At 52.3% G+C, this 24,793-nt stretch overlaps 6 protein-coding genes across 6 annotated transcripts; all 6 read left to right on the plus strand.

The window, feature by feature from the left end:
• Nucleotides 1-2,590: 2,590 nt before the first annotated feature.
• On the plus strand, nt 2,591-4,525 carry CGGC5_v010858 (Chitin deacetylase; the record flags this gene model as incomplete). Its single annotated transcript, XM_032020729.1, has 2 exons — nt 2,591-3,916; nt 3,968-4,525. 2 exons carry the CDS (start codon nt 2,591-2,593, stop codon nt 4,523-4,525), a joined length of 1,884 nt encoding a protein of 627 aa, XP_031892338.1.
• A 1,679-nt stretch (nt 4,526-6,204) lies between these two features.
• rgxB-0 (Alpha-L-rhamnosidase rgxB) lies at nt 6,205-7,018 on the plus strand (the record flags this gene model as incomplete). The annotated part of the gene is made up of 3 exons (XM_032020707.1): nt 6,205-6,586; nt 6,642-6,656; nt 6,711-7,018. The coding sequence occupies 3 exons, from the start codon at nt 6,205-6,207 to the stop codon at nt 7,016-7,018; spliced, it is 705 nt and encodes a 234-aa protein (XP_031892332.1).
• Nucleotides 7,019-8,125: 1,107 nt separating this feature from the next.
• Nucleotides 8,126-9,916, plus strand: tap-0 (Tripeptidyl aminopeptidase; the record flags this gene model as incomplete). The annotated part of the gene is made up of 2 exons (XM_032020696.1): nt 8,126-8,947; nt 9,014-9,916. The coding sequence occupies 2 exons, from the start codon at nt 8,126-8,128 to the stop codon at nt 9,914-9,916; spliced, it is 1,725 nt and encodes a 574-aa protein (XP_031892335.1).
• Nucleotides 9,917-11,358: 1,442 nt separating this feature from the next.
• On the plus strand, nt 11,359-13,268 carry CGGC5_v010861 (Kelch repeat-containing protein; the record flags this gene model as incomplete). Its single annotated transcript, XM_032020685.1, has 3 exons — nt 11,359-11,563; nt 11,626-12,313; nt 12,368-13,268. The coding sequence occupies 3 exons, from the start codon at nt 11,359-11,361 to the stop codon at nt 13,266-13,268; spliced, it is 1,794 nt and encodes a 597-aa protein (XP_031892334.1).
• Nucleotides 13,269-16,944: 3,676 nt separating this feature from the next.
• nek8 (Serine/threonine-protein kinase Nek8) lies at nt 16,945-20,083 on the plus strand (the record flags this gene model as incomplete). The annotated part of the gene is made up of 7 exons (XM_032020662.2): nt 16,945-17,511; nt 17,561-17,892; nt 17,945-18,114; nt 18,173-18,457; nt 19,244-19,368; nt 19,428-19,930; nt 19,981-20,083. The coding sequence occupies 7 exons, from the start codon at nt 16,945-16,947 to the stop codon at nt 20,081-20,083; spliced, it is 2,085 nt and encodes a 694-aa protein (XP_031892656.2).
• A 1,053-nt stretch (nt 20,084-21,136) lies between these two features.
• On the plus strand, nt 21,137-22,993 carry CGGC5_v010863 (Secreted protein; the record flags this gene model as incomplete). The annotated part of the gene is made up of 1 exon (XM_032020650.1): nt 21,137-22,993. The coding sequence occupies one exon, from the start codon at nt 21,137-21,139 to the stop codon at nt 22,991-22,993; it is 1,857 nt and encodes a 618-aa protein (XP_031892651.1).
• Between the last annotated feature and the right edge of the window lie 1,800 nt (nt 22,994-24,793).

Raw genomic sequence — 24,793 nt, forward strand, 5'->3', positions numbered from 1 at the left:
TCTAATGCTGATTGCAGCTGGCGCCAGCTGCATGGCACAAAGCATCGCAATTCTCGCTCCGTGAAGTGTGCAGAGAATGATATTGGAAGAAAGCCTTACACCTGCCTACTCCAATGGCCACCGAAGATAAGCTTTTGCGAAGCAGCAACGTGTCTTACTAAATCTCTTCGAATAATGCCCTACTAATGAACATATATACACATTTGCACTCAGCATTCAAGGCTCTTGGGCAGCGTTCAATCCAACCGGACCACCGTGCCGTGCGGCCTAGAAAATGTTCTAGGCGCGAAACCCCCTACAAGCGCATCTCGGGCGGAAGTACTGTGCAGGAACGAATGCTGTTCAACGCCATTGTTGCTCTAGTTGTGCTGTGCCTCATGCGGGTAAGATTGGAAGTTCAGCCTCTTTCGTCAATCAATTCGTCGATACCGCCAGGATTCAGAGGGCCAGCCTTTGGCGGCCAGAAGCCTGGCCCCCGTGGTCTTGAAATCGCTCATAGTAAAGTGATCTGCATCGCAGTACTTCAAGGGACGATCTGGGGCCGAATCCAGAAGTAAGTCGCACAGTCTTGAATGTCGTTTGGCTCCTTAGCTATGGCGCAGAATTCGCATGGTTCTTATGTTGGCTTCACTGAAGGATTCCGCCCGTCTGGACGGACTCATCTGCCAAGCCAGTTGGTGCATTGAGCAGTTCAGTTTGCGCAGCCCGGCCCCACTTGACTGTGGTGTGAGACCCTATGCGCCAAGAAGGCGAGACAGATGCAGGACGACGCTAGCCAGGAGAGAGAAATGACATAAAGGGGCAACGAATCTACCAACGGTTGGGTGAATATTTCTTCTCCAGAGGCTTCTAAGGCTGAAATGAAAAAGCGAAGATATCTCAGCTGTGTCACCGCCTCTTCAAGACGATCCCGAGACTCTCGGAAGAGCGAAACCAACTCCTTCCAGAGTTTCAATACCAAAGTCCCAATACAACGTCTCGCTAGAGCTTTGCATGCGGGACAGCGCATTGCGCAGCAGCAATGACCACTCTTAAAAAGGCAGCCCGCTGACATAAACAAGGACTCCATGTCTTTGGGATTCTGGACTTCACGATCGGCCGCCTGTGCTGGCGGAGACGAACGCCTGGAGGCCCTGCGAATCGACTTGTTTGCTCCAACAAACAAGCAGCCAACCCCTGTCGAACCCCGAAGGCCTCGTTTTCGGCCAGCCCAGCAATCCCTGCAGGTGAACCATCGGCGATTTGTTGGTCATGTCTTGCAGCCCCTGATGACCGCTTCAGCTGTGCCTTTGGCGTGCGCCCGGAGTTGGCCCCCGCGAAATGATTTTCGTGCTTTGGTTTACCGCAGTATGTAGGATTTTCTGATAGAACCCCCGTAACCGAATCCTGTACATTGTACTCTGCAATGTCGCCTACGTTGGAACTGTGTTCCAACATGACATGATCAGGAACAAACGCAATCAAAAACCTTCACGGTGAGGATCGCCGTCGCCGATATTGTGAAATATTGGATGAATCTCCAGCCCCAAAGGGGCGTCGCCATCAGCCCCGTTGTTTTAACCTCTGGACCACGAACGAGGCCATGGCTTTCATCTCTCGTAGATGGCGCGTGGAGGACTCCGCGCGCGGTGTCACAGGGGGCAGCCAGTCCGTCTCGCTTGAGCATCGGGCTGTTTGACTTGCCCGTTGGTGTTGCGGTAGGCGCATCTTGGTGGGAAGAGGCGGCGAAGTGCCGGACGGCTCGGGCGCTGCAAGCGTAGGATTAAGCTAGTTAATAAGGACCTAGAAGTGGGCGTTTTCCGAGTCATGCTCAACTCGATTGGCTGGATTGAGGCTCACCAAATTGACCAAGAACAACTTGAAAAGTCTAACCGGCGGAGACCAGAAAAACGTCGCACAACGACATGCCATCACCTGGGTTTCTTTTAAAGAAGAGACCCGCCTTGATCTGGCATTGAGGGTCTTGGCAACTTCGTGCGGAGGAATAGTCCGTCTGTTCTGCGCCCGTCGACGCACCACGAGCTGCCAAGGTCGACATCGTCACCAACAGCAGGGACAATTTCTGCTCTCCGTCCCCTCTCAGTCTCCCCCAAGGTGCATGGGCCAGCTATTCTCGGCGCTTGCATCTTATCTCCTGCACATGCAGCGAGACAGTGTGACATGGAGGTTTTGACCTTTCCATTTCCCAGCCAGCTGGGCAACTCTGCAGATGCCAAGCTGAGCTAGCCAGGTTTCTTTGCTTTTCCGCCGCCAGGCACAGCAGGCTGGATACGCCTCGCGAGGGTTCCTGGGCATGACTCGGCCTTGTTTTGTCACTTGGGACTCCAATCCTTGGCTGTGAATCTTGGCAATTAAAACGGGATGAACGTGATGGAGGCGCTAACCTTCACTTTCACGCATCAGGGGGCCATGCAGACTTGGCAAAGTCGATGGGATATATGGGAGCACGCATGCCGCGGCGTCCAGTTTGGGATTTCCTCTTGTTCTTTACTAGTCAACTGTCAGTCGCTGTGTTGTTTGGCAGAGTCATTCGTTATCTCAACCAAGTCATTCTTTATAATATCTAAATAGTCATTCTTTTTTACCAACCATGCATTACAAGACTGTTGCTGCCACGCTCCTCGTGGCCGGAGCTACTGCCTCCCCCTTCCGCCGTCAGACTTCGAACGAGACCTTCTGCGAGGAGGACGCCCCCGAGACGCAGCCTACCACCTCTGTTCACTTCCCCAGTGCTCCTTTCCCCGTGAACACCACCGTTCCTGGTGTCCCTTCTCGCCCTGGCACTGGCGGCAACCCTGGATCTTACCCCGGAAAGCCCGTCAACCCGGGCAACGAGACTCCTTCCTACCCGGTTGTGCCTACCAACGCCGGCGAGACGCCCTCTTCTCCCAGCAAGGCCTCTACCGGCGGTGAGTCTTCCAACACCGGCTCCGGCTCTGGCTCTGGCTCCGGCTCTGGCAACTCTGGAAACAACGGCACTCCCTCCAAGGGCGGTGACTACCCCGTCAAGGGCAACGACACTCCCAGCAAGGGTGGAAACGCTTCTCCCTCTTACCCCGAGCAGCCCTCCGCTCCCGGTGTTTCTACTCCCTCCACCCCCGGCGGCACCGGCAACACTCCCTCTTACCCTTCCTACCCCTCTTACCCCGGCAAGCCTTCCAACCCCGGTGGCAACGGCGGCAGCGTCCCTTCGTACCCGAGCAAGGCTGCTGAGGCGGCTTCTTCTGCTCCGTACATCCCCTTCCCCATGAACACTTCCACCCCCTCTGTTGCCCCGTCTTTCACCACCGTTCCTGGTGTTGCTCTTCCCACCGAGCCCATTGCCAGCGCCACCCTCCCCGTTGCGAGCAACAACGCTTCCGCCCCTATTCCCAGCTCTACTGCTCCCGCTACCACCATCCCCTACGGTGTTGCCATCACCAAGTGCACCGTTCCTGGTGACTTCGCTCTCACCTTCGACGATGGCCCGTTCACTTACACCAACCACGTCCTCGACCTCCTCGCTGAGGCTGGTGCCAAGGCCACCTTCTTCGTCAACGGCGAGAACTTCGGCAACATCAACGAGGAGCAGGATGTTGTCAAGCGTATGATCGCCGACGGCCACCAGATTGGCTCTCACACCTACAGCCACCCTGACCTCGCCACCCTTGGCGATGCCGACATCATCCCTGAGATGACCACCCTTGAGGACGCTCTGATCAACATCATCGGAAAGTACCCCACGTACATGCGCCCTCCTTACTTCAGCTGGAATGACAACACCCTGTCTATCCTCAAGGCTCTTGAGTACCACGTCATCCACGCCGATGTCGACTCCCTCGACTACGCCAACAACGCCCCTCTCGGCAACCTCACCAGTGTTGGCATCTTTGAGGAGGGCCTCAAGAAGGGTGGCTCTATTGCCCTGGCCCACGAGGTAAGCATACTCACACAACATCACCAACTTTCATCACTAACATCCGAATAGGTTCACCAGAACACCGCTGAGTACCTCGTCCCCGAGTTCCTCCGCATCATCAAGGAGAACAACTTGAACGCCGTCACCGTTGGTGAGTGCCTTGGTGACCCCGAGGCCAACTGGTACAAGACCAAGCGCACCTCCACCCCTACCGCCACCGCCTCCAAGATCGTTGTCTCCATCACCAGCACTGCTACCCCCACCGGTGTCATCGGCCCCGATGGCGCTTGCGGTGGCACTGAGGGCTACGTCTGCGAGGCTGGTGCCTGCTGCTCCGAGTACGGCTTCTGCGGTTCTTCCCAGGCCTACTGCGGAACCGGCTGCCAGCCCCTCTTCGGTGTCTGCGGCGCCGCTGCCCCTGCTCCCTCCGGCTCCGTCACCACCACTGCCAGCGCTCCCGCTGCCACCCAGACCGGAACTGGTGGCGTCAGCCCTGACAGCTCCTGCGGTGGTGCCAACGCCTACACTTGCCCCGAGAGCACTTGCTGCTCTGAGTACGGCTTCTGCGGCACCACTACTGCTCACTGCGGTACTGGCTGCCAGCCCCTTTTCGGCACTTGCTCTTAAGTGGCTGAGACTGGAGAGTTTGCGGGTGTACCGTTCATGAAGCCAGGGTGATATGGCTTGGGCTTAAAATTTCCTATATATATCCTGTAGAGTGTGTATAGAGTTAATAGAGTGTACTTACTTCACCAGTGACATAGCCTCTCAGCCAATCCAAGTCTATACCTCAAACGACCTGTTGAGTGGTAGTGAATGCTACTGTGAAATGTGACCTGAAACAGCCGAGCAACATGCTTGCGAAGAAGCCTGTATAACGTATGATGGAATTATTAAAGAAGGTGTGGGCTGTTCAACTGTGAATAGGATCCAGGTGCTGCGACAAAAGTACTCATGAGCTTGTGCTGGAGTTCGCTCTCATGGGCGAAAGGGCCAGGCTCAAGACGCCGACAGATTGTTCGTTCGTGGACCTGGTCGTGGACGTTCATTGTCCATGCTGTCCAGCCATGCCAAGTTCCCCAAGCCACGGCCGTGGATGTCGGGCAGCTTCGTTGAACCCCGCATTTAGGCGAAAGTTGCCTTGGCCACCGATCGGGACCATCCGATTACCGCACTACTCCAAATGGTCTGGGTGCCGCTATCCGTAGAAGACGGAGAAAAGAGGAATGCCGGTGGGATCATCATTATCAGGGTCGTACGGGAAAAGACCGGGCAAATGGGACGGACATCTCCTCAATCCTAATCCGGATTTGTCAACGGACATCGGGCTGGCTTCTGCGCTTGATATATACCGAACCTCCTGAATTCCACCACTCAGCAATCATGATTCATCGCGTGCGTCAATTGGCATGCAAAATCGTATGCCCATGTTATCCCATAGTCCAAGACATCACTACAACCCTTCGCGAAAAACAACGACGAGACTTCGTTCCTCTCGTATGGAGATCTCCCGAAGTGATTGGACGGCGCGATGTTGAATTGACGATCACCGAGAACAACTAGATAAATATGAGTTCTCGCTGGCCAAGAATTGAATTTCACAGTACATGCCATTATCTTGATATCTTCAGAAATGTCTCAGCTTCTCAAACTTCCTTTCCTTATATGTCTCCTGTGGGGCTTACTGGCTGTAGCAGACCTGACCACGCATGGCGTCGCCCCTCGAGCTGTCTACACTTGCACTGTTCCTGCAAACAACAATGGTACCGACGATTCGCCAGCCATCTTAGCTGCATTCAAGGAATGCCGCAAGGGCCGTCGCATCGTGTTCTCGAATACGACATATCACGTCAATCAAATGATGACAACCACGGACTTGGAAGATACACAAATTGAGATCCATGGCACTTTGCTGGTAGAGTTCTTCACAGCGTCATTTCGAATAGTCTTGATATGGCTAATAAGTGGTCGAAAGTGGAGTAACGACACCGACTACTGGCTGAGCCACCCTCAACCGACTGGTTTCCAGAATGGTTCTGCAGCTTGGTTCCTAGGCGGCAAAAATGTCACCGTACATGGTTTCGGCTATGGAACTTTGGATGGCAATGGCCAAGTCTGGCAAGTGGTTTACCCGCAGCTCAATAATATGCAATCAGACTAATGAGCGTTCTACATGTAGGTACAACTTAGTCAAAGGCCAGTCGAACTACCCAGATCGTCCTCACGCTTTGGCCATTTGGAAAGCCACAGACATGACGGTTCGCAACCTCCGAATGGTTCAGAGTCAAATGTGGACTATGACAATCATGTGGTCAAAGAACGTCCTCTTTGATGGTATCTACATCAACAGTACCTCGAGCAATGGGAACCCTGCCAGGAACACTGACGGCGCAGACACCATCAACTCGGATCACATCACATTTCGCAACATGTACATTCGCAATGGTGACGATGCTATTGCTCTGAAGGGTAACTCCACTAACATCTTGATCGAGGATTCGACCCTTGACCGCTCCCTTGGAATCGCATTTGGAAGTCTTGGACAGTACAAGGGTGTATTCGAAAGAGTTGAGAATGTCACCGTCCGTCGTATCAAAGGGCTAAAAACTCGATATGGTGCCTACGTCAAGACTTGGACCGGAGATCAAGTGTCGTACCCACCTAACGGCGGCGGCGGAGGTATCGGGTGTAAGTCTTTTCACCTCCTTAAAGTAGGTCGGAGGCTGACATCAATCTTCAACAGACCTTCGAAATGCAAGTGAGTGTTCAAACTTCCGTACGATTTAAGCTTGAGATGCTGACATCTCTATAGCATTAAGTGACTTCAACTTGACTCAGATACAACAAGTGCCATTTGTCATCGGCCAATGCACAAGTTACAGCGGTGAAAAAGGAGACTGTGAGAGCAGCACGTTCAAGATATCCAACATGACGATTCGCGGATGGGTCGGAGATGGAGCATCAAGTTACGTCGCAGATATGGATTGCAGCAAAGCGGCTGGGGGCTGTGACAATATCATCATCGAAAATATCGGCTTGACCAACACCACCACGGGCGATGCCGTTGCGAAATATCGATGTAGAGACGTCACCTCTGTACAAGGTTTCACTTGCACCTGAGCTCGCAACAATAATACGTACATATTAGTCATCCCCACCAACAACTTCTCTTTGAGAACTTTTCTGCCCATTCCTGCTAGCCGGCCTTGATTCAATACCTATCATGTCCCTTGCTCTTGATTATCATAGTCATAATAAAGGAGAAAAGAGTTTCAATTAAATCAATTTCAACAGATAGTAAGGATGAAGGGAATAAAGAGCCAGGTGCGGATTGTGCAATGCCTGACTATCAAATACGTTTCACTCCGAACTTCAAGCCCTGCACCATAGCAATGTTTGCTCAAAATCGGTCAACCGCATGACATGTATACGGTGAAAGGGGTTCAATCTAGATCTGTGACTCTCTTAGTCAATTTTTACATTTGTTCATATATGCCATAGAACACCCTCGCGTTTTCATCGCCCTCGTGACAAGACGCGAAAAGCGAAGCCACACTAACACATGACGCAAAGTCGAGAAACTTGATACGAGGTTTCACAACATTGGCTAGGTGAGGCATAATAGATGTAGTCTTCATCCGACAGAGCCTTGGTATGGCGCCATTCTGTCATCCAGACCCCTGAGCCTGGGCAGACTTGCAAGTCCCTCCAAATGCTACCATAAACCAGCATGAACCAATAATTCATCGCGCCAACTGCGTAATAGCCTATTGGTCCTCAAGGGTACCTTTGCCGTAGGATCCGGAGACGCAGCAGCATCTACGGGTTGCTGCGGCTCAGCTCGCAGTCAGCAGCCACACATGGTGATGGCGCGACAATCGGCCAGTGAAGTTTACCCTTAAATCCAAACCAGTTGCGATTGGCCCGTCAAATTACTGCACAGTGGGATATTGCGAAGTTGTCATGCGGCACAGATGTTCGTGATGCTGTAATGGAAACTGGTATTCAAGCTTCTTTTCATCGTTACCACATCAACGACACTCATCAGGTGTTAAGCGGTGGCTTGCTGCACGCAAGACATGAATCTTTTCCGCCAGACCGCACATATAAATATGAAATTAATGCTTGAAATAAAACCTCGCAGGACCAACAAGGCCTTCGCATGACAAACCAATTTCATTTTATTCGATAATCGAATTCAAATTATACGACGAAGAATATATTGAGATGAAATTTCACATCCCTCTTGTTGGAGCATTCGTGGCCCTCGACCAGACTGCCTTTGATGCCAGTTCAAATTCTACGCAGTTCAGCTGGGTTTTAACCCCACCTTTGAGAACTCTGAATTATTACGACTGTTACGGAGGCTTCCAATGCGCTCGATTGCAAGTCCCGCTTGACTGGTCCAATCCGAATCTGAAGACAAACACGACTGTTGCTGTCGCCATAATAAAACTCCCGGCCACGGTTTCAGAGGACGACGCAACGTTCGGTGGTAGTGTCTTGATCAGTCCCGGAGGCCCCGGAGACTCTGGTACAGACTTGCTTCTTCGTTCGGGAAGCCGTTTCCAGAGCCTTCTGGCTGGCGAACGCAACTACGAAATTATTGGCTTCGACCCCCGGGGTGTCAATCTGAGCATACCTCATGGCGATTGCTACAAAGGCGACGAAATCTCTCGGAAGCTGGACCAAGAGCGCAACACAGGTCTCAGCCCTATCACGGAGGATTTCAATGCCCTCAATTATCACTATGCATCAGCTTTGGGGAAAAGTGAATTTTGTGAGGTTGATGGTGTCGGTAGTATCTGGGGTTACCTCAATACCGCCTCGGTTGCCAGAGATGTGATTGAGATTATTGACCGAATCGATGATCTTCGCTGGCAGAATCGCAACTCAACAAAACCGGCGAATGCTCCAAAGCCTAGACTACAGTACATCGGCATATCATACGGATTCTTTCTGGGAAACACATTGGCTTCTATGTTTCCCGAGCGAGTGGGAAGAATTATGGTTGACGGAATCGTGAATGCCGAGGACTACACGAACGTTGTGAGTTACTCACTCCCCACAGGCGTCTAAGGCTATGTAATATATGAACTAACCCTTTTTCTGAAGACTTGGCAGAAGAATCTGAATGATGCGGAAGCCGTTCTCGATTACTTTTACCAAGTCTGCTTTGACTCTGGAGAGGGCTGTCCAATCCGACTATCATCAGACAAGGAAGCTGCCGATATCAAGATCCGCATTGAGGCTTTTCTTAACACTCTAGACCTCCGTCCAATTCCAGTGGCACACGGCGGCAAAGTTGATTTGATTACATCGCCTACTGTTCGACTTCTAATCTTAACTCTGATATACCAACCTGTCAAATTTGAGTTACTTGCCCTTGGTCTCGGAGCCCTTATCACCGGCGAATACATTTCGTTTCTTGAGATGCTATCGGCGGACGCCCCTGATACCACTTGCGGCGGTTCCGCGTCCCACAACGAGGCCCCTCCCTATACCTGGTACGAAGACGTAGCATACGGTGTCGTTTGCAGCGACGCAGTTGACGGCGTGGCTTATCGCAACCTCTCCGTTTCCGATGAACTGGTGCATATAATCGATAGACAAGCCCCAACAACCGGCGTTGTATGGGGTGGTCGTGTCATAGCCTGCGCCGGCCGCAAGATTCGGCCGCCATATGCCTTCACTGGACCCTTTGGTAGTCCGGCGGTCAATGTCAGCGGCCCGAACACCCCTGAAGCCCCTTTACTCATTATTTCTTCGCGTTTCGATCCCGCCACGCCTGTGGCCAATGCATTCACCTTGCAGAAACAACATGTGGGCTCGGGTGTTGTAATTCAGGAATCGACGGGCCACGGTGTAACTGGGGCGGGAATAAACTCATGCACGGCGAATATTATCCGGGAATTTTTCTTGAGCGGAAAAGTGCCCCTGAATTTGACAATATGTCAAGCAGAATGCACCCCGACCATTCCCGCGGAGAGAAGCAGTTGCTCCGCCCCTTTGTGGTAAGTACCCAGGAAAGGACAGCTGATCTGAACTTCCTGAAGTCACGATACCATGGGGAAGTCACGATACCATGGGGGGTCCAATGGCTCCATGTCAAATGTATTATGTAGGCCTTACTAGAACCAACACGATTGCTCGAGTTCCGCCCACGAGGCTAGTGCGATCATTTGTGCAATGTGCCAGCGAGAACTAAGCCAGGGCCAGCCTCTACATCCAAAAGAATGATCCTCTCGTTTCGCGACTGAGCGGAATGGCCGACGAGGCTAAGGCCTCATATGGTCACTGTGTATTCATGATAGTTCAGATAATGCCGCCATATTATGCTTCACTGGTGGCATAAGGCATATTTTGAGTAGAAGCTGTTTGCTCTCCCCCATTCCCCCAGACCACTTGTTGATGCCGTGCATCCAATCAGGTCAATAATGGGGCGGGCCATTGATTGTCGTGATGATCGCTGGATAAGAAATCGGAGGTTACGGTGATGGCCCCCCTATTGACTTCAGGCCAATTGCCACTGCGTAGCCAAAGCCTGGTCACTTTGAATGTTTTCCAGTGGCTACCGAATGTTGGTGACTAGCGCCGTGGCATCCTGTAGGATTCAAGCCTGTCAGACGGACTTCTGCCGTCTTACCTCACAGGTTTTGTTGGGCATTCGGAATCTCATGCATGGCTCGGGCGTAAAGGGAAGAATGCTAGCCTAGGGAGCCCCGTATACCGGAGGATGCAGATCTCAGCCCCCGCCTTCGCACAGCTAGGTGTGACGTGTAGAGTTGTCGCTGTACCTGGACTCGCAAGATTGTGCTAAGAGAGTGAGGAGAAGGAGGAACGTAGACAAGTGCACGAGATTGATACACATCTAAGCAATGAGATATAATTGCTAAGACATTCACCTACGGATTGTCTGGTACGACCACGATCACGATCAATTCCCCATCAGCTGTGTGTTACGTAGTCTGCTTCGAACAGGGCGGGTAGGCTGTTCAATGTGTCAAAACAGAGAATGGCTCCACGGCCTCCGCTTTGTATTTATACCACATATCGTTTCAAGTTACACCAGCCTGGATACATCCCGGTCTGGCGCAGTAAGCGTAACCATCTGCTAGGACTGCGGCTGACAGCGTCCGCAACGGGATTCGCCAGCTGAGAGAGTTTCTACCATGCCAACAGAGAACGCTGCTGGGTGGAGTCCTGTAATTGGGCAAGTTGGACCATTCGGGTCGCTCACTTCAGGCCGCCTGAGGGGTTATGCAAGCCATGTCACTTATTAAGATTACCTGCGGCGAGTCCTCATTATCAAGAATCAGAGGGGATGCTCACCTGCAGTTCAGGCTGCCTTGTGCAGAGTTTGCACTTATTTAAGGTCTGGCTATCCACTCATCAACTGAGACATTAGTAACGGAACGATTTCCGAATGAGACCTGTTGTTGACTTTTGAATGCGACACCATGAACCTCCTATCGTCACCATCACGAGAGATTTTGCTGTTACTCGCATGGTGCATTATTGGGACTTCAGTTGCGCAAAATGACCCTGTCCGGGACTTCTGTCGGAGATGGGGGCACCAGTCGGCGGTCGTGGACCGTAAGTTATACATTGACGGGGGCCTGATCAACTACAAACCCTTCTCGTCATCATCTCGAAATTTCAGCAGTAGGTTTCTGCGCTTTCACCCCGCTTCAGAGTTGATTGAACAGGTTGTAACAAGAAATCAGATACGGTCCTCGCATACAATGACCTCGATGACGTGCCTTCAGAGCTCGGAATGCCTCAGTTCCACGACGGCCTTTCCAAGAACACGACGATACCGAGCGTAAGCGGCGGCATACTGTGGGAGGACTCGGTGAACAAGAGACTGTTCCTTTACGGGGGTGAATACTTCGAGGATCCACCAGCCGCCTTCGTTCTCTACAGCTACGATATCCTCTATAACAATTGGGCGTCACTTGGGTCTCCCACTGGCGCTGGAAACGCCAATGCAGGTAGTTATGGTGCCGGAGTTTCTATCTCATCAAGGGGAGAGGCATATTCTTACGGCGGATGGCAGAGCAATGCATCTGTGCCCGGATGGACAGGTCCGCCGAAGGCCCTGAGCAGACTTATCAAGTACGACATGGACACGAACTCCTGGAATAGCATCGCGGGCCCCGACAACGTCGGCAGGGCCGAAGGCGTGATGGTATTCATTCCAATTGGAGATGCTGGAATGCTGGTCTACTTCGGTGGCAGTCAAGACCTGGACGGCAATGGGACCCTGACACCACAACCCATGGATGAGATCTTTCTGTACGATGTCGCGAATACGAAGTGGTATACGCAGAAAACTTCCGGTCGTACTCCTGAAATACGGAGGCGTTTCTGTGGCGGTGCGACCTGGGCTCAAGACCAGTCCAGCTACAACATGTAAGTCCATACTTTCAGGAAGGTTATTGGAACCCAAAGTTGACCCCATTCCAGTTACATTTTCGGCGGCGCAGGTTTCCCTCCAGACACTACAGGATATGACGATATCTACATCCTCACCATCCCCAGTTTTCAATGGATCCGAGGTCCGTACCCGGCCAACAGCAACGTCACAGGGGAATCCCCAAAAAGCATGATGAGCTGTAACGTGGTCGACAACTCGCAGATGATTGTCATTGGCGGTTCCTATTCCAACGACACGACGGATAAATGCGATGCTGACAATGTCTGGGGCACACACAACATGAACCTAGGTCAAGATAACGATGAGAACGCCATCTGGTTGCGTTACCTGCCTCGTCTGACCACCTACGCCGTACCCACCGACATTGTGACAGCCGTAGGTGGCCGTGACGGCGGCGGCGCGACCCGAACGGCGCCGACTAGCGGCTTTGACGCCCCAGACCTCTCCGTCCTCATGACACGCAAGGCGACGCCGGCAACTAGAACTCCAACGCGCCCCGTCAGCCTCGCTACCTCATCTTCGTCAAACTCTAGTACTCCAACCTCTGGTCTGAGCAAGGGGGCCATAGCAGGCATTGCGGTTGGTTGTGGCGTGGCTCTCCTACTAGTGTTGGCTGGTTGTTTTTGCTTCATCCGTCGCCGGCGGACGTATTCCAGGGAAAGACACGCCTCCGCACTGGCTCCAGGAGTAGGGATGTCAATGGCATATCACCATGGTCAAGCCCATCAGGGGCCGATGTACGGCGGCTGGGGCAATACGCAGGTGTCCTCGCCAACAATCACAGCCACCTCGCCTGCAATACCCCCTGCTGAGCTTGGGAATGGAGCTGAGCTGCAGTACCCCAACCACAGCATTAGTCCTACGAGCGGCAAACACGACATTGCCTATGGAGGGCCATCGCCCGTTATGCCTAATGAAAGAGCAACGTAGGTCTTCGAGCTGAAGTCCGTAGGATGAATTTCTGATGAGATGGGCTCGTCTCCCAGACTTGAGTATTAATTCCTTTATCTTAGTCATGCAGGAGCAAGTGCTCCGAGTACAGCCCTTTCAATGTAGCCTCAGCACGTATGGGTAGGAGCTGGCCGTCTTCAATACTCTTTGATTGGAGAAAACGAAAGACGTCGATAATAGAAGTCGCCAAGGTTGACCTGTTTTCGTGAGCTTTTTGTGTAGGAATACCTCGACTGCTAGTGGACTCGTCGCGCAAGACAAGGATGGAACCATTTGGCGTTATTAAAACCCCTGTATCATCGAAGTCACAGGTATATTTGGTATAGATTCAAGCAAAATGAAAGAGCTTGATTCTCTCACCTTCTGATTCAAGACGCATCCGCATAGCCTACAGAATTTGGTAACGATCACAACGATATCGATGGACCTTTGCTCATTGAGCTCCACCTTCTGCCTACATAGCTCACTTTCCTAATTTCCCCATGGATAAAATACGTTTGTCTATGGGTTGATTGTATAGGGAACCGAAGGGCTGGCGGGTTATCGAAGAGATTGCACAGAGCCGGTGCAGAGCTGGGCTAGAGACGCCGCGGAGCATCGCATGCAGAACACTGCCCATTTTAATAGTTGATCGGGATGTATGAGATTGACATGTTTTGGAACTCGAGTTTCGGTAGACAAAGTCGAGGCTTTAGAGGTGTTACACGCGGTGGAAACGAGGGGAGCTTGTCGTATCGTCCGTATGCTCAACCGGAATATACAACTCGTGTTGTCTTCAGCTGTAGCGGTCATCAGGCTTCACATCTTTTAGAAGAGAGTGACATCCCTAGGATCAGTGCGTGAATAACTACAATTTCTCCTCCACACACAGGCATTGCAGCCTCTTGTGATCTCCCAGGACTGTACCATGGTGAGACAAGTATGTTCAGGGGGCCAAACGGAACCACGTATCGTCGGCTCAGGCTCTTCTACCAATCTTTTACGTAAAGTTGACTTTGTGTTGACATTTTTTAGAAGCCATTCTACCTTCCAGCTTGGTCGGCAAGGTGATGTAAGCTTCCAATGGCCGCAATAAAATTCATGTTACCAGGTCAGAACGAATTTTTGCTTTGACGTCAAATATCTCAGACACCTAGATACTATGCAATATTGATTGTTATATGGAGTAGACTCTCAAGGACGAATCAGTTATGGTCGCTCATCCATCTCAGTTGTATTAGGTATGCTGGCCTGTGATTGTAACGGCGCTTTTGCGACGCTGGTCTGAAAGTTGCTGGTCTGGCTTGAACCCACCCACCAGACCCTGACTTCGCGAATGTTGCACATGCGACGGTTTTCTCCAGACTAGCCGAGTTGCGGCCTCGGGGTACAGTGCTGGGAAAGATCACAAATAAGGCGTCCCAGGCAAAACCTGCGAAGGTAAGACAGGTGTCGGGAACGTTGTACATGGTGGTTATCTTTCCCTAACCAGTCGTGGGCTGCCGGCGTTCACAGCGTATCAAGGCTAAAGTATAGAGTAATCAGGCAGGACACAAGGCAACAAGGCACCCGAGCCCGGTGACCTCAGCTGCAGCAGGCTGAGCTGCATGTCATCAGGGCTGCATCAATGCAATCTCTAGTAGGCAAAGATATTCCGTCGAAACTGAGACATGCGGTCATCCTCTTACCTTAAGGCGGCCCTTGCCACCCACCTACTGTATCTTGCTTGGTCTGATGAAGGTTGGCGGGACTTCATTAATGACTTTGAAACGTCGATACGAACTATCGTTGGTCCTGCGAAGACTGCCCTGGTTGACGATCATATCGATCCGAACTCTTCCCAGTTCGAGGTCTGGCCTGGAGCATTGCAAGGCAAGCGGCGACAGCGGACTATGTCATACCGTCTATCCAGAGGCAACACCGGAATAACCAGCAATCATAGTAACAAGGTAGCTCCAACTTCTGTCAAAGATCGGATGGTTTCCTTTGGCCGCGACCTTTTTGGAAGATTGAAGGAGACTAAACCAGATGAAGAACAGGGAGTCTCATCCCCAGCCGTCCAGTATAACCATTCTTCAGGACTCGATCCATCAGGATCTTTGGACAAATTACGCGTCAAAGATATCCAAACTCTTTACAGTTGATCAGAGCTGATGCAGAGAGCGCTGTTGGTGCTGGAACTTAACATTGGGGTATTGCATGATATTCATGCTTATTACAGCCGCTTGAAGTCGGTCGAATTCAGTCAACAGAAGTACGACGGACTCTTCGACAATTTTCTGGCCCAAGTTGTCTCTATAACCAGAAGGCTTGAAACGCGACAAGCTCAGCTGAATTCCCTGTCCAAAACTCTTAGCCAGTGTATTCAATTAGTAAGTACGCATCTAAGTGTAGCGACCAAGGCTGTTACTAACGAAACAAGTACGAACTGGTTTTGCAGCAGCGTTCGAATCAGATTGGAATGGACTTTGCGGACGTTGCCCACGAATCGACCAAGCAGATGAACATGGTCGCAGACAAGACATCCCGACAGACAGCTTCTATGCATGTCATCACCGTCGTGACCCTCATCTTTCTACCAGCCACGTTTGTTGCAGTAAGAGAGGCTTGCCCTCATATTTGCAGCCTAATATGAACCTCTGACATGGCCAGACCTTTTTCCAAAGCGGTGTTCTACTCCGAGACGACCAGACAGGTGATTTCAGCTTTCGAGGAAAGAGCTTCCGATTGTTCAGTGCAGTTTGCGGACCGCTTACTACAGTTACAATGGGAGTGTGGTTCATTGTATTTGTAAGGTTGAAATGGAAGGCTCGAAGAGAAGCCGAGGCTGGCAGAAAACAACGGCTGGGGATTTTGGGAATAGCTAGCGAGGCAGTCACATGAGAAACCTCTTCTGCCAAGATGGATACATCTTTTGGGGGAGGCGTCAGAGGAATTTTCCGTTTCGTTGGGTTTGCATATTTACAATTTCACTCAGGATGGACCTTGCAGCCTACTTTTGGACAGCCCACGTGTATGCCTTGCGCGGTACCAGTGCGTCACTCATACCAAGATACGGCTATTTTAGCTCACGGGAGAGGGTTCGTCTTGCTCACCAATGGGTTGAATCTTGGTGTACACCGAAGCTGCGCCGCATGGCCAGTCTGAGTGGAGTAGTACGCCCAACACCCATCCAAGTCACATTGTGGCGCTTCCATACACACCACCCTTTCGAAAAGACCCATGTCTAGTCCACGCTAGCCGCCATGAGAGATGTAGAGACACAGGTGAATAGAATGGTGTGACCCCCTGATGTCAGCCCCGGACGCTGCAGATTCACAGGCTCAATGACCGCAAGGCAACGCCAGCCGTACGGGTCGCAAATATGATGAATTTTCCATTGATTTTCCAAATGTGCTGCCTAGCTCCTCGGGTTCGCCTGACCCTCTTCCCGCCCACACCGATGGCATTAGTCCAGCTGCACTTCACGAGTTAGGCGCAGTTAATAACCGTTGCTACCCACCCCTGGATGCGACCACATTGCACAGACTTACGAAGAAACCCATTCGCTACTAGTTCGTTTCTTAGAACGCAACTCTGTAAATCCTTTTCTCTAACTGCAGCCTACCTAATCTCGTCTCCCCTTCCGACAAGCCCGGCGGCTCGTCAACACCTGTTGCACTAAAAGTCAAAGAAAATGGCCGAAAGCCCGATAATCGAACAATTGCGACGTCATATACATGACTATGTTGAAGGTCACGAATGCTACGGCACAAACGGCCATGATCAACGACGCCCATTCGTCCCACAGGCTGCTCTCACGGCGTTCTGGACTCGGGAGAAGATCATCGGTGTTCTATGCCACGATGGTTTGATACCACGCAACCCAGATATTATCTTGGATTACTACATCGCAATATTCACGATTGTCGTGTTGACCTCGGAGCCAGCAAATATTGATCTCTTCATGCAGGAGGATCTATCGGATTCGAGCCTCCCGTTGGGATCAGTACCAGAAGCCTACCGCGAATCATTGGTCCATCACGGAGTATTTGAAGACTTCATGAAGCTTCAGTGGAAGTTCTGCCCTATGTCTCTGGACGTTTCTTCGAGACCTAAGCCAAGCAGAAAGAACATGTCGCCTGAGATCATCTTGCCTATTTCGAACAAAATTAAGATCAACCCTCAAGCCGACGAGGGCAAGGACATAGCAGTTCTATATAAAGTAGATCTACACAGGAACTGCACTCAGCTGACAGTACCTGTAAGAGTATATTCTCCACAAACTGACAACGCTGACCGGTTACGCAAAGGTTGTTTTCAAAGAATATCGCCAAGCCGATTCTGAATCCCAAAGGCTACATGACAATGAATGGGCCATGTATTCGAACTTGAGGGATGGCAGCTTTCGTCACATAGTGACATACTACGGATCATTCGGGTGTATGGGGCGGCGAACAATAGTCCTTGAGTACGCTCCTGGGGGCACGTTGCTTCAATTCTTCAAGGAGCGGCAGCCCCCGAAAACAGACTGCCATCGTGTGCAATTCTGGCAGAATCTTTTCGGGCTCCTTGGAGGTCTAGAGGCCATAGATGATTTTACCTGGGACCATAATCATTCGAAGGATACTTGGCGGCTGAGGGGGTCAGTACATCACCCCAGTATCAATTGATGCATTGTCTGACTGCAAAATCAGGACACATCAAGACATACGTCTACAGAACATTCTAGTCTGTGGCACTTCATCCGACGATGATTATAGTGTCCCATTCAAGTTTGCAGATATGGGAAACGCGCATATACGAAAGACCAAAAACGAAGGTATCGATCGGCGCGCGGTCGATCAGTATGGCAACGGGATGTACAGTGCGTTTGTCTTGGGAATATCTTTCGACGCTTGATCTTACTCACTAATATGATATAGGTGCTCCGGAAGCCTTTCGGGATAATGGGGACCCCATCAACATCGACCACAAGAGCGACGTTTGGTCATTGGGTGCAATACTGAGTGAGGCACTGATATGGTCCATCTGGGGAGAGCGTGGTCGAGAGATCTATCAAGATGAGCGTATCCAGAGAACCCGGCAGACAAAACTCAAAGGCGGCCATCACGAAGGAGCGTTTCACGATGGTGATAGGCTCTTGGACGTTGTCGAGAACTGGCATGAACGAGTCATCTCAGTGACAGGTGGGAGCGCAGAAGCATTGAGTAAGCTCATAACTGAGTCAATGCTGGCTGCTGATACAAATAGAAGGAAAACAGCTGCAGACGTCTTCGAGGGGTGGATCACAACGATTCCCACCTTGGAAACAGGATCGCGCCCTCGGAAGTCCATGCCACCGCACCAAACAGGTTGGCCAACGCCCCCGCTTTCATTCGCAAGTCCGTCGCGAAGAAAGCCAACAGAAGTAAGGAATTCAGAAAGAGCCCCGCCACCAACAGCCACACGTATATCGTCAATGCAGACAGAGACGATCACGTCCTCGCCTTTCACAGCCTCCCCAGCTCCGATGAACCCGGGGGCCAACATCACTTCTCCCCGGACGAACGATGAACCGGCCATCAATGCACTCAACGTTAATAGCGAACAGCGTCCCGAACATTTACCATGTAGCCGATCATCCGTCAATGGCGAGTCCGAGACCATCCAAGGAAACGAGCTCCCTACCAGACAAACCCCTGTTGAGCGAAGCAATGACAACACATCCTCAGTGCCATCACGTGCAAATGGAACCGCTACGCCCCAAGAGCCAGAAGAAGAGATGAACACACGCGGGCCATCCCCAAATACTGGTAGAACCTCCACATCCTATCGACCTACATTGCAAAGAGAAGGACTTGGCTCAACGCAATCTGCTATTCGCAAAATTCCTTCGTCATACCTCAGAGGCAGACCCAACGGGCGGCCAAACCGCCGTTCAGGAAGGAGGAAAATACCTACGGGCCCTGCTACTACGATTGATTCGATATGGTCCAGATGTTTCAGTCATACAGGGAGCGTCAGACAGGCCATCGGCCGCACGCTTGGACTCAATTCGAGTGATGAGGATCCCCTGAAGGTGTTTCCTGAGCTGAAGATTCCCCTGACAAGACTCAGAGGAGAGGGTGGTCGAAATCAGGTACGTAGCCGGCAAAGCACGCCTCAAGCTGGCTGATCACTAACAGCGTGTTATTGCAGATCTTCGTTCTTGATGATTCAAATTCCATGGAATCCTCCCGAGAACAGCTAGGCCGCACATTACGAGTTCTGAGCAAATTGCTCAAAAAAGGCCAAGTTGACCCCGACAAGGAGTTCGAGCTCTACTTCGCCTCCACAGGAGAGTGCAAGAAGGCCAGACACAGTACTGATCTTCAGTCTTTCATATCTACACACTCTTTCTCAAACCCTCGTTGCGAGATGCATGCGATTCTTGATCAGGTAGCCACCAAGGTTATCAAAGAGGACCAGATGGTCAGTATATACGTTCTTACCAATGGGCACTGGAACCCCCAAGACTACAAAAGCCTTTGTGGCGTTGACAAGCCAATTGAGAGGCTAGTCAGACATATCGTGAACGGAAACAAGCAGGATAATTGGGCTATTGTCCAATTTATCGGCTTCCACAGTAGCTCGCATAATGATGCCGACCAGTGCGGGAAAGCCCGCATGCGCTATCTGGACAATGATCTAAATCTCGAGAGGTGAGTATTCCTTATCAACGAAGAAAGTATCCGAGCTCACTTCAAGTCAGAGACATAGTTGACAATCGAGACGCTAGGGGGAATGTCAGGAAGATCTTACTCGGTTCATTCTCGGCCGAGGCAGATGAATCAGAGTCAAGTTCTGAAGATTGAGACTAGAATTCTTCAAATCAGAGAACAGCACGGCCATTCAGAGAGGACACTTGATGAACATGTACTTGAGGTTGGATGATTGAGACGACATGGACACCAGCTAGAGCCTGAACAAATGAATTGCTGTTCACATCAATCACGCATTGATGTAAAACCACGACAAAAACTAAAGTGAGAAAGCGAGTGGCGGAATTGATTGCCGTCCTCCCAACTAAACAATCCTCTTTGCGAGATATACTCTATCCACCATCAAGTGGTTGTTGACTAGCAGTGTCATAGAGGAAAGGACACCAGTCAGTCTCTACGTGATCAAGTCACATTCTGATGCGGAACCGAACGAGATGAATGTGTGAGAATAAGACAATTTGGCGAAATTGCACTTTTAAAGTCATGAGTTACGGCAGGATTGCCCGAGTAGTACGAAAAGGTCTCAAAGAGCCCATATGTTTGATCACCCAGTTTTGCCCAATAAGGTTAATGTCGCTACGGATATACTTATCTTTGCTTCTACCTTCGTTTTCGTCGGTCGTCACCCCTGACATCACCTCTGTCTTGTCAAAGCCTTTGAATTTATGATTTCAGAATCATGGCCCGATAAGAAGCTGAGCAACTGCACCGGCGTGAATGGCCACGATGACACCAATCCCCACACGGCGACAGGTCCCTGCTGCCAGCTGGCCCAAGCTCATGCAGGTCCGGGGATCGTTCCGCCTAACGTGGCCCACAACACCTCTGCGCCATCTCAGTTTCACTTTGTTTCTGTTAGCCGAAACCCAACCTTCTCTCAAACTCGCTCATATCGACAAGGTACTTCCTTAACAGCAACCTTGAGGGATCATCGCTGACGTAGCGGGTTTCCGGGGCAGCTCACAGCAGCTCCCGCCCGTTGCTATCTCAGGCACCCGTGACCGTGACTCGTCCCCAAACGGTAGCATTCCCAGCGAGACCGGCGACTATCAGCCAGCTGTTCGACAGCTACCTTAGCTTCTCCCTCTTCCTCCCAATCCCCCTGCCCTCTCCCCATTCTCCATCAACAAACGCAAACCACCCATCATGGCTCGAAATCAACCACCGACGATGCTCTCCCTCCTCCTCTCCGCGGCCCTCGCATCGGCCGCCCAACCCGGCGCCGCCCCCGCCGTCGCCGCCCCGATGCGCGACCTGACCTGGGGCCAGCTCAACTTCCTCCACACGACCGACACCCACGGCTGGCACGGCGGCCACCTCCTCGAGCCCCAATACTCCGCCGACTGGGGCGACTACGTCTCCTTCGCCGCCCACATGCGCCGCAAGGCCGACGAGCGCGGCGCCGACCTCCTCGTCGTCGACACCGGCGACCGCGTCGAGGGCAACGGCCTCTACGACGCCTCCGCCCCCAAGGGCCTCTTCACCTACGACGTCTTCCGCGAGCAGACCGTCGACCTCATCTGCACCGGCAACCACGAGCTCTACATGGCCGACGCCGCCCAGCGCGAGCACGACATCACCGTCCCCAACTACAAGGAAAACTACATCGCCTCAAACCTCGACTACATCGACCCCAAGACCGGCGAGCGCGTGCCCCAGGCCCAGCGCTTCCGCCGCTTCAAGACCAAGAACCAGGGGCTCGACGTCATCGCCCTCGGCTTCCTCTTCGACTTCACCGGCAACGCGAACAACACCGTCGTCCAGCCCGTCGAGGACACCCTCAAGGAGGAGTGGTTCACGAAGCTCATCGGCGAGGAGAAGCCCGACCTCTTCGTCGTCATCGGCCACGTCGGCCTGCGCATGCCCGAGCTCAAGAAGATCTACACCGCCCTGCGCAAGGAGAACTGGAGCGTGCCGATTGCCATCTTCGGCGGCCACGCCCACGTCCGCGACGCCCTGAGCTTCGACAAGGACGCCTTCGCCATGGCGAGCGGCCGCTACTTTGAGACCATCGGCTGGATGTCCGTCGACAACATCAAGAAGAGGTCCAAGAAGTCCGACGAGGTCTCCGCCGAGGCCGTCTCCTTCACGCGAAAGTACATCGACAACAACCTGTACGGGCTACACCACCACACCGGCCTCAACGAGACGACCTTCCCCACCGACCACGGCCGCAACGTCAGCGCCATGATCACAAAGGCCCGCAAGGCCCTCGACCTCGACTACAAGTACGGCTGCGCGCCCAAGGACCTGTGGATGAACCGCGTCGAGTACCCGAGCGACGACAGCATCTACACCTGGCTCGAGAAGGAGGTCCTGCCCGCCGTCATCCACAACAAGGAGCGCAAGGACGTGCCCCGCCTCGCCATCGTCAACACAGGCGGCATCCGCTTCGACATCTTCAAGGGCGCCTTCACCAAGGACAGCACCTTCATCGTGTCCCCCTTCACCAGCGGCTTCAAGTACATCCCCGACGTCCCCTACGGCGTCGCCAAGCGTGTGCTTGACCTGCTCAACCAGGCCGGCAAGATCTTCGAGGCCGACACGCAGGACGCGCGCTTCATGAACATCCCCGAGATGATGTACCCCACAGGCGACATCCTCAACGCCATGAAGACGGCGGAGGCTGACCAGGAGCCCCGCCGCCTCGAGCTGCGTTCCGAGCAGCACCCCCTCGCTGACGACGAGAAGTCCAAGCCGGACCTCGTCAGCGGGTACACCACCAAGGACGACCTCGGCACCGACGGCGACGACACGGAGCACACCCCGATCCCGTCCTTCCCCGTCCCCAACTGCATCCAGACCGCCATCGACTTCCCCAAGGAGGGCGAGCCGGAGAAGGTCGATCTCGTCTTCATCGACTTCATCCTGCAGTGGGTCATCGTCGCCCTCAAGTTCAGCGGGGGCGACTATAGCGACAAGGACGTGCTGACGTACTCCGACGAGACGCTCACCTACAAGATGGGCGAGTGGATCAAGGAGAATTGGAAGGGCGACTGCTGAAATAGAGAGAGCGTAACAGCGAGATTGAGCAGTAGAGCAAGACTTCTCTAGATGCCGGCTCAGATCGCCATCTTATTAGATTGATTATTTAGCCTCGGGTATATGAATCGTGGGAGGAGTTCATGGATTAGTCTGGGGCCCGTTGTTTCTTCTTTTTTAAATCGGGCGATATTACACGCATGACACTTTTCATCTAGATCAGACAGACATTGGCTTAAGGGAATATCGGACACGAATGGGACGGGAAATTGGGACGGTTAGGGAAACTTTTCGTCTGGTGACATAAGATGCACGAGAACGCAGTAGACTGCAAATGACATAACACCATCCATCTTCACATCGCGACTTCTAGCTGTGCCAAGCCGACGATCGCAGTGCCCTTCCCGCTTGGTCGGCAAATGTGCCCATCCGTCCCTTTGCCCTCTTACCTGTGCCTGTCAGTGTCACTCGCTCACCTGAAGGAGGCCATTCTTCGTATCGTTCCTGTGAGCGGACTACGCCCGTGCCTGGCAAGCAGAAAACGGCCGAGGCGAGCTGGCATTACCTTCGTGTTCGTTGTCTGCGGTGGCTTGCCCCCCTCCCCTTTTCCCTTCCATCCTAACACTCGCTACACGCATGCATTTGCCTCGTGGCGCACGGCAGAGGCCGAAGGACAAGCCCAGCCATGCCAAGATCAGATCGAGAGCAGATAAGGTAAAATGATCGATCAAGAAGTTGATGAGAGTGTGCAAGGGGAGGGATAGAGGGAAAATCTTTCGCATGAAAGTCAAGTCTCGTTTTTCACGAGTTAAAATGGAAACGCCCGAGCGGGTGCAGTAGTCGTGGGCGCGGCTCGGTTTTGGCGCGGAATCGAGGCGGCGACGCTATTGACAAGCTGTCAGCTGAAGGGGTTACCTCTTAGCCAGGCACGGCACAGCTCGTGGCTCGTGGCTCTCTGCAGCCAGCTGCGAATTTCTTCACGAACCAGCGCATCCCAACGATCCAAAGAAGGGGCGAGAATGCGCCTCCTCCTATTTCTCTGGTGTTTGCATCGGCCGCCGTCCCACCCCCATTCCCCTCTCCTCGGTTCAAGAAGATAGGGACGAGATAGTTTGTTTGAGGTTATTTGCCCTTGCTGGATTATCGACTATGTGGTGGTGGGGTGGAAAGGGAACGACGCCCTCATTGAACATCATCAAGCTGACTCGAGACTCGCCCTGGGAAGAACCTAGTCGCGGAAGAACGAGTGGACGATCCGGCGGAGGTTTTTGTTTAGGGCGAGACCACATGTTGCACGACTCCCGAAAACAAGAGGGTCGGGCAGTGGAAACCCAAAAAACAGGATACAATGTTTCGCTGTGTTGGCTGTGCCTGAAGATCTCAATCGAAGTTCGGACACGTTTTGACGTCGTCTGATCCACCTGCACCTGGTATTCTGATGTCAGCGGTCATGGCATTCCCGTATCGACATGGAATGATCGGGGTGCATTGTCGAATTGTTGGGTTCTTCGGGTTTCCGTCAACCCCATTGCCGTCGTCCAACCTAGGAGTTTCAAGGTCCCATCAATGCTCGGATGAACTGCCCGGCCCAGCAAGCTTCAGCTTCCAAAGGCTAAAAAGACGGCACAAGTCCAGGGAAACCCCCTATTTCCAATCAGCTTGCAGTACGTACCCCGTTCATCGCGTGTTGTCCATTTGGCGTCTTGTTTCCTTTTTTGATAAGCCTGGCTAAATGCCCCTTGCTTGTTCTCCAAGCTTGCACTAGCTGGTACCCAGTGTAGGCGGTGGATGGGAGCGTAAGGCAGGTGAGTAATGTACCTT

Source organism: Colletotrichum fructicola (genome assembly GCF_000319635.2).
Source record: "Colletotrichum fructicola Nara gc5 chromosome Unknown KSG_Nara_v1_contig06, whole genome shotgun sequence".
Taxonomy (NCBI): domain Eukaryota; kingdom Fungi; phylum Ascomycota; class Sordariomycetes; order Glomerellales; family Glomerellaceae; genus Colletotrichum; species Colletotrichum fructicola.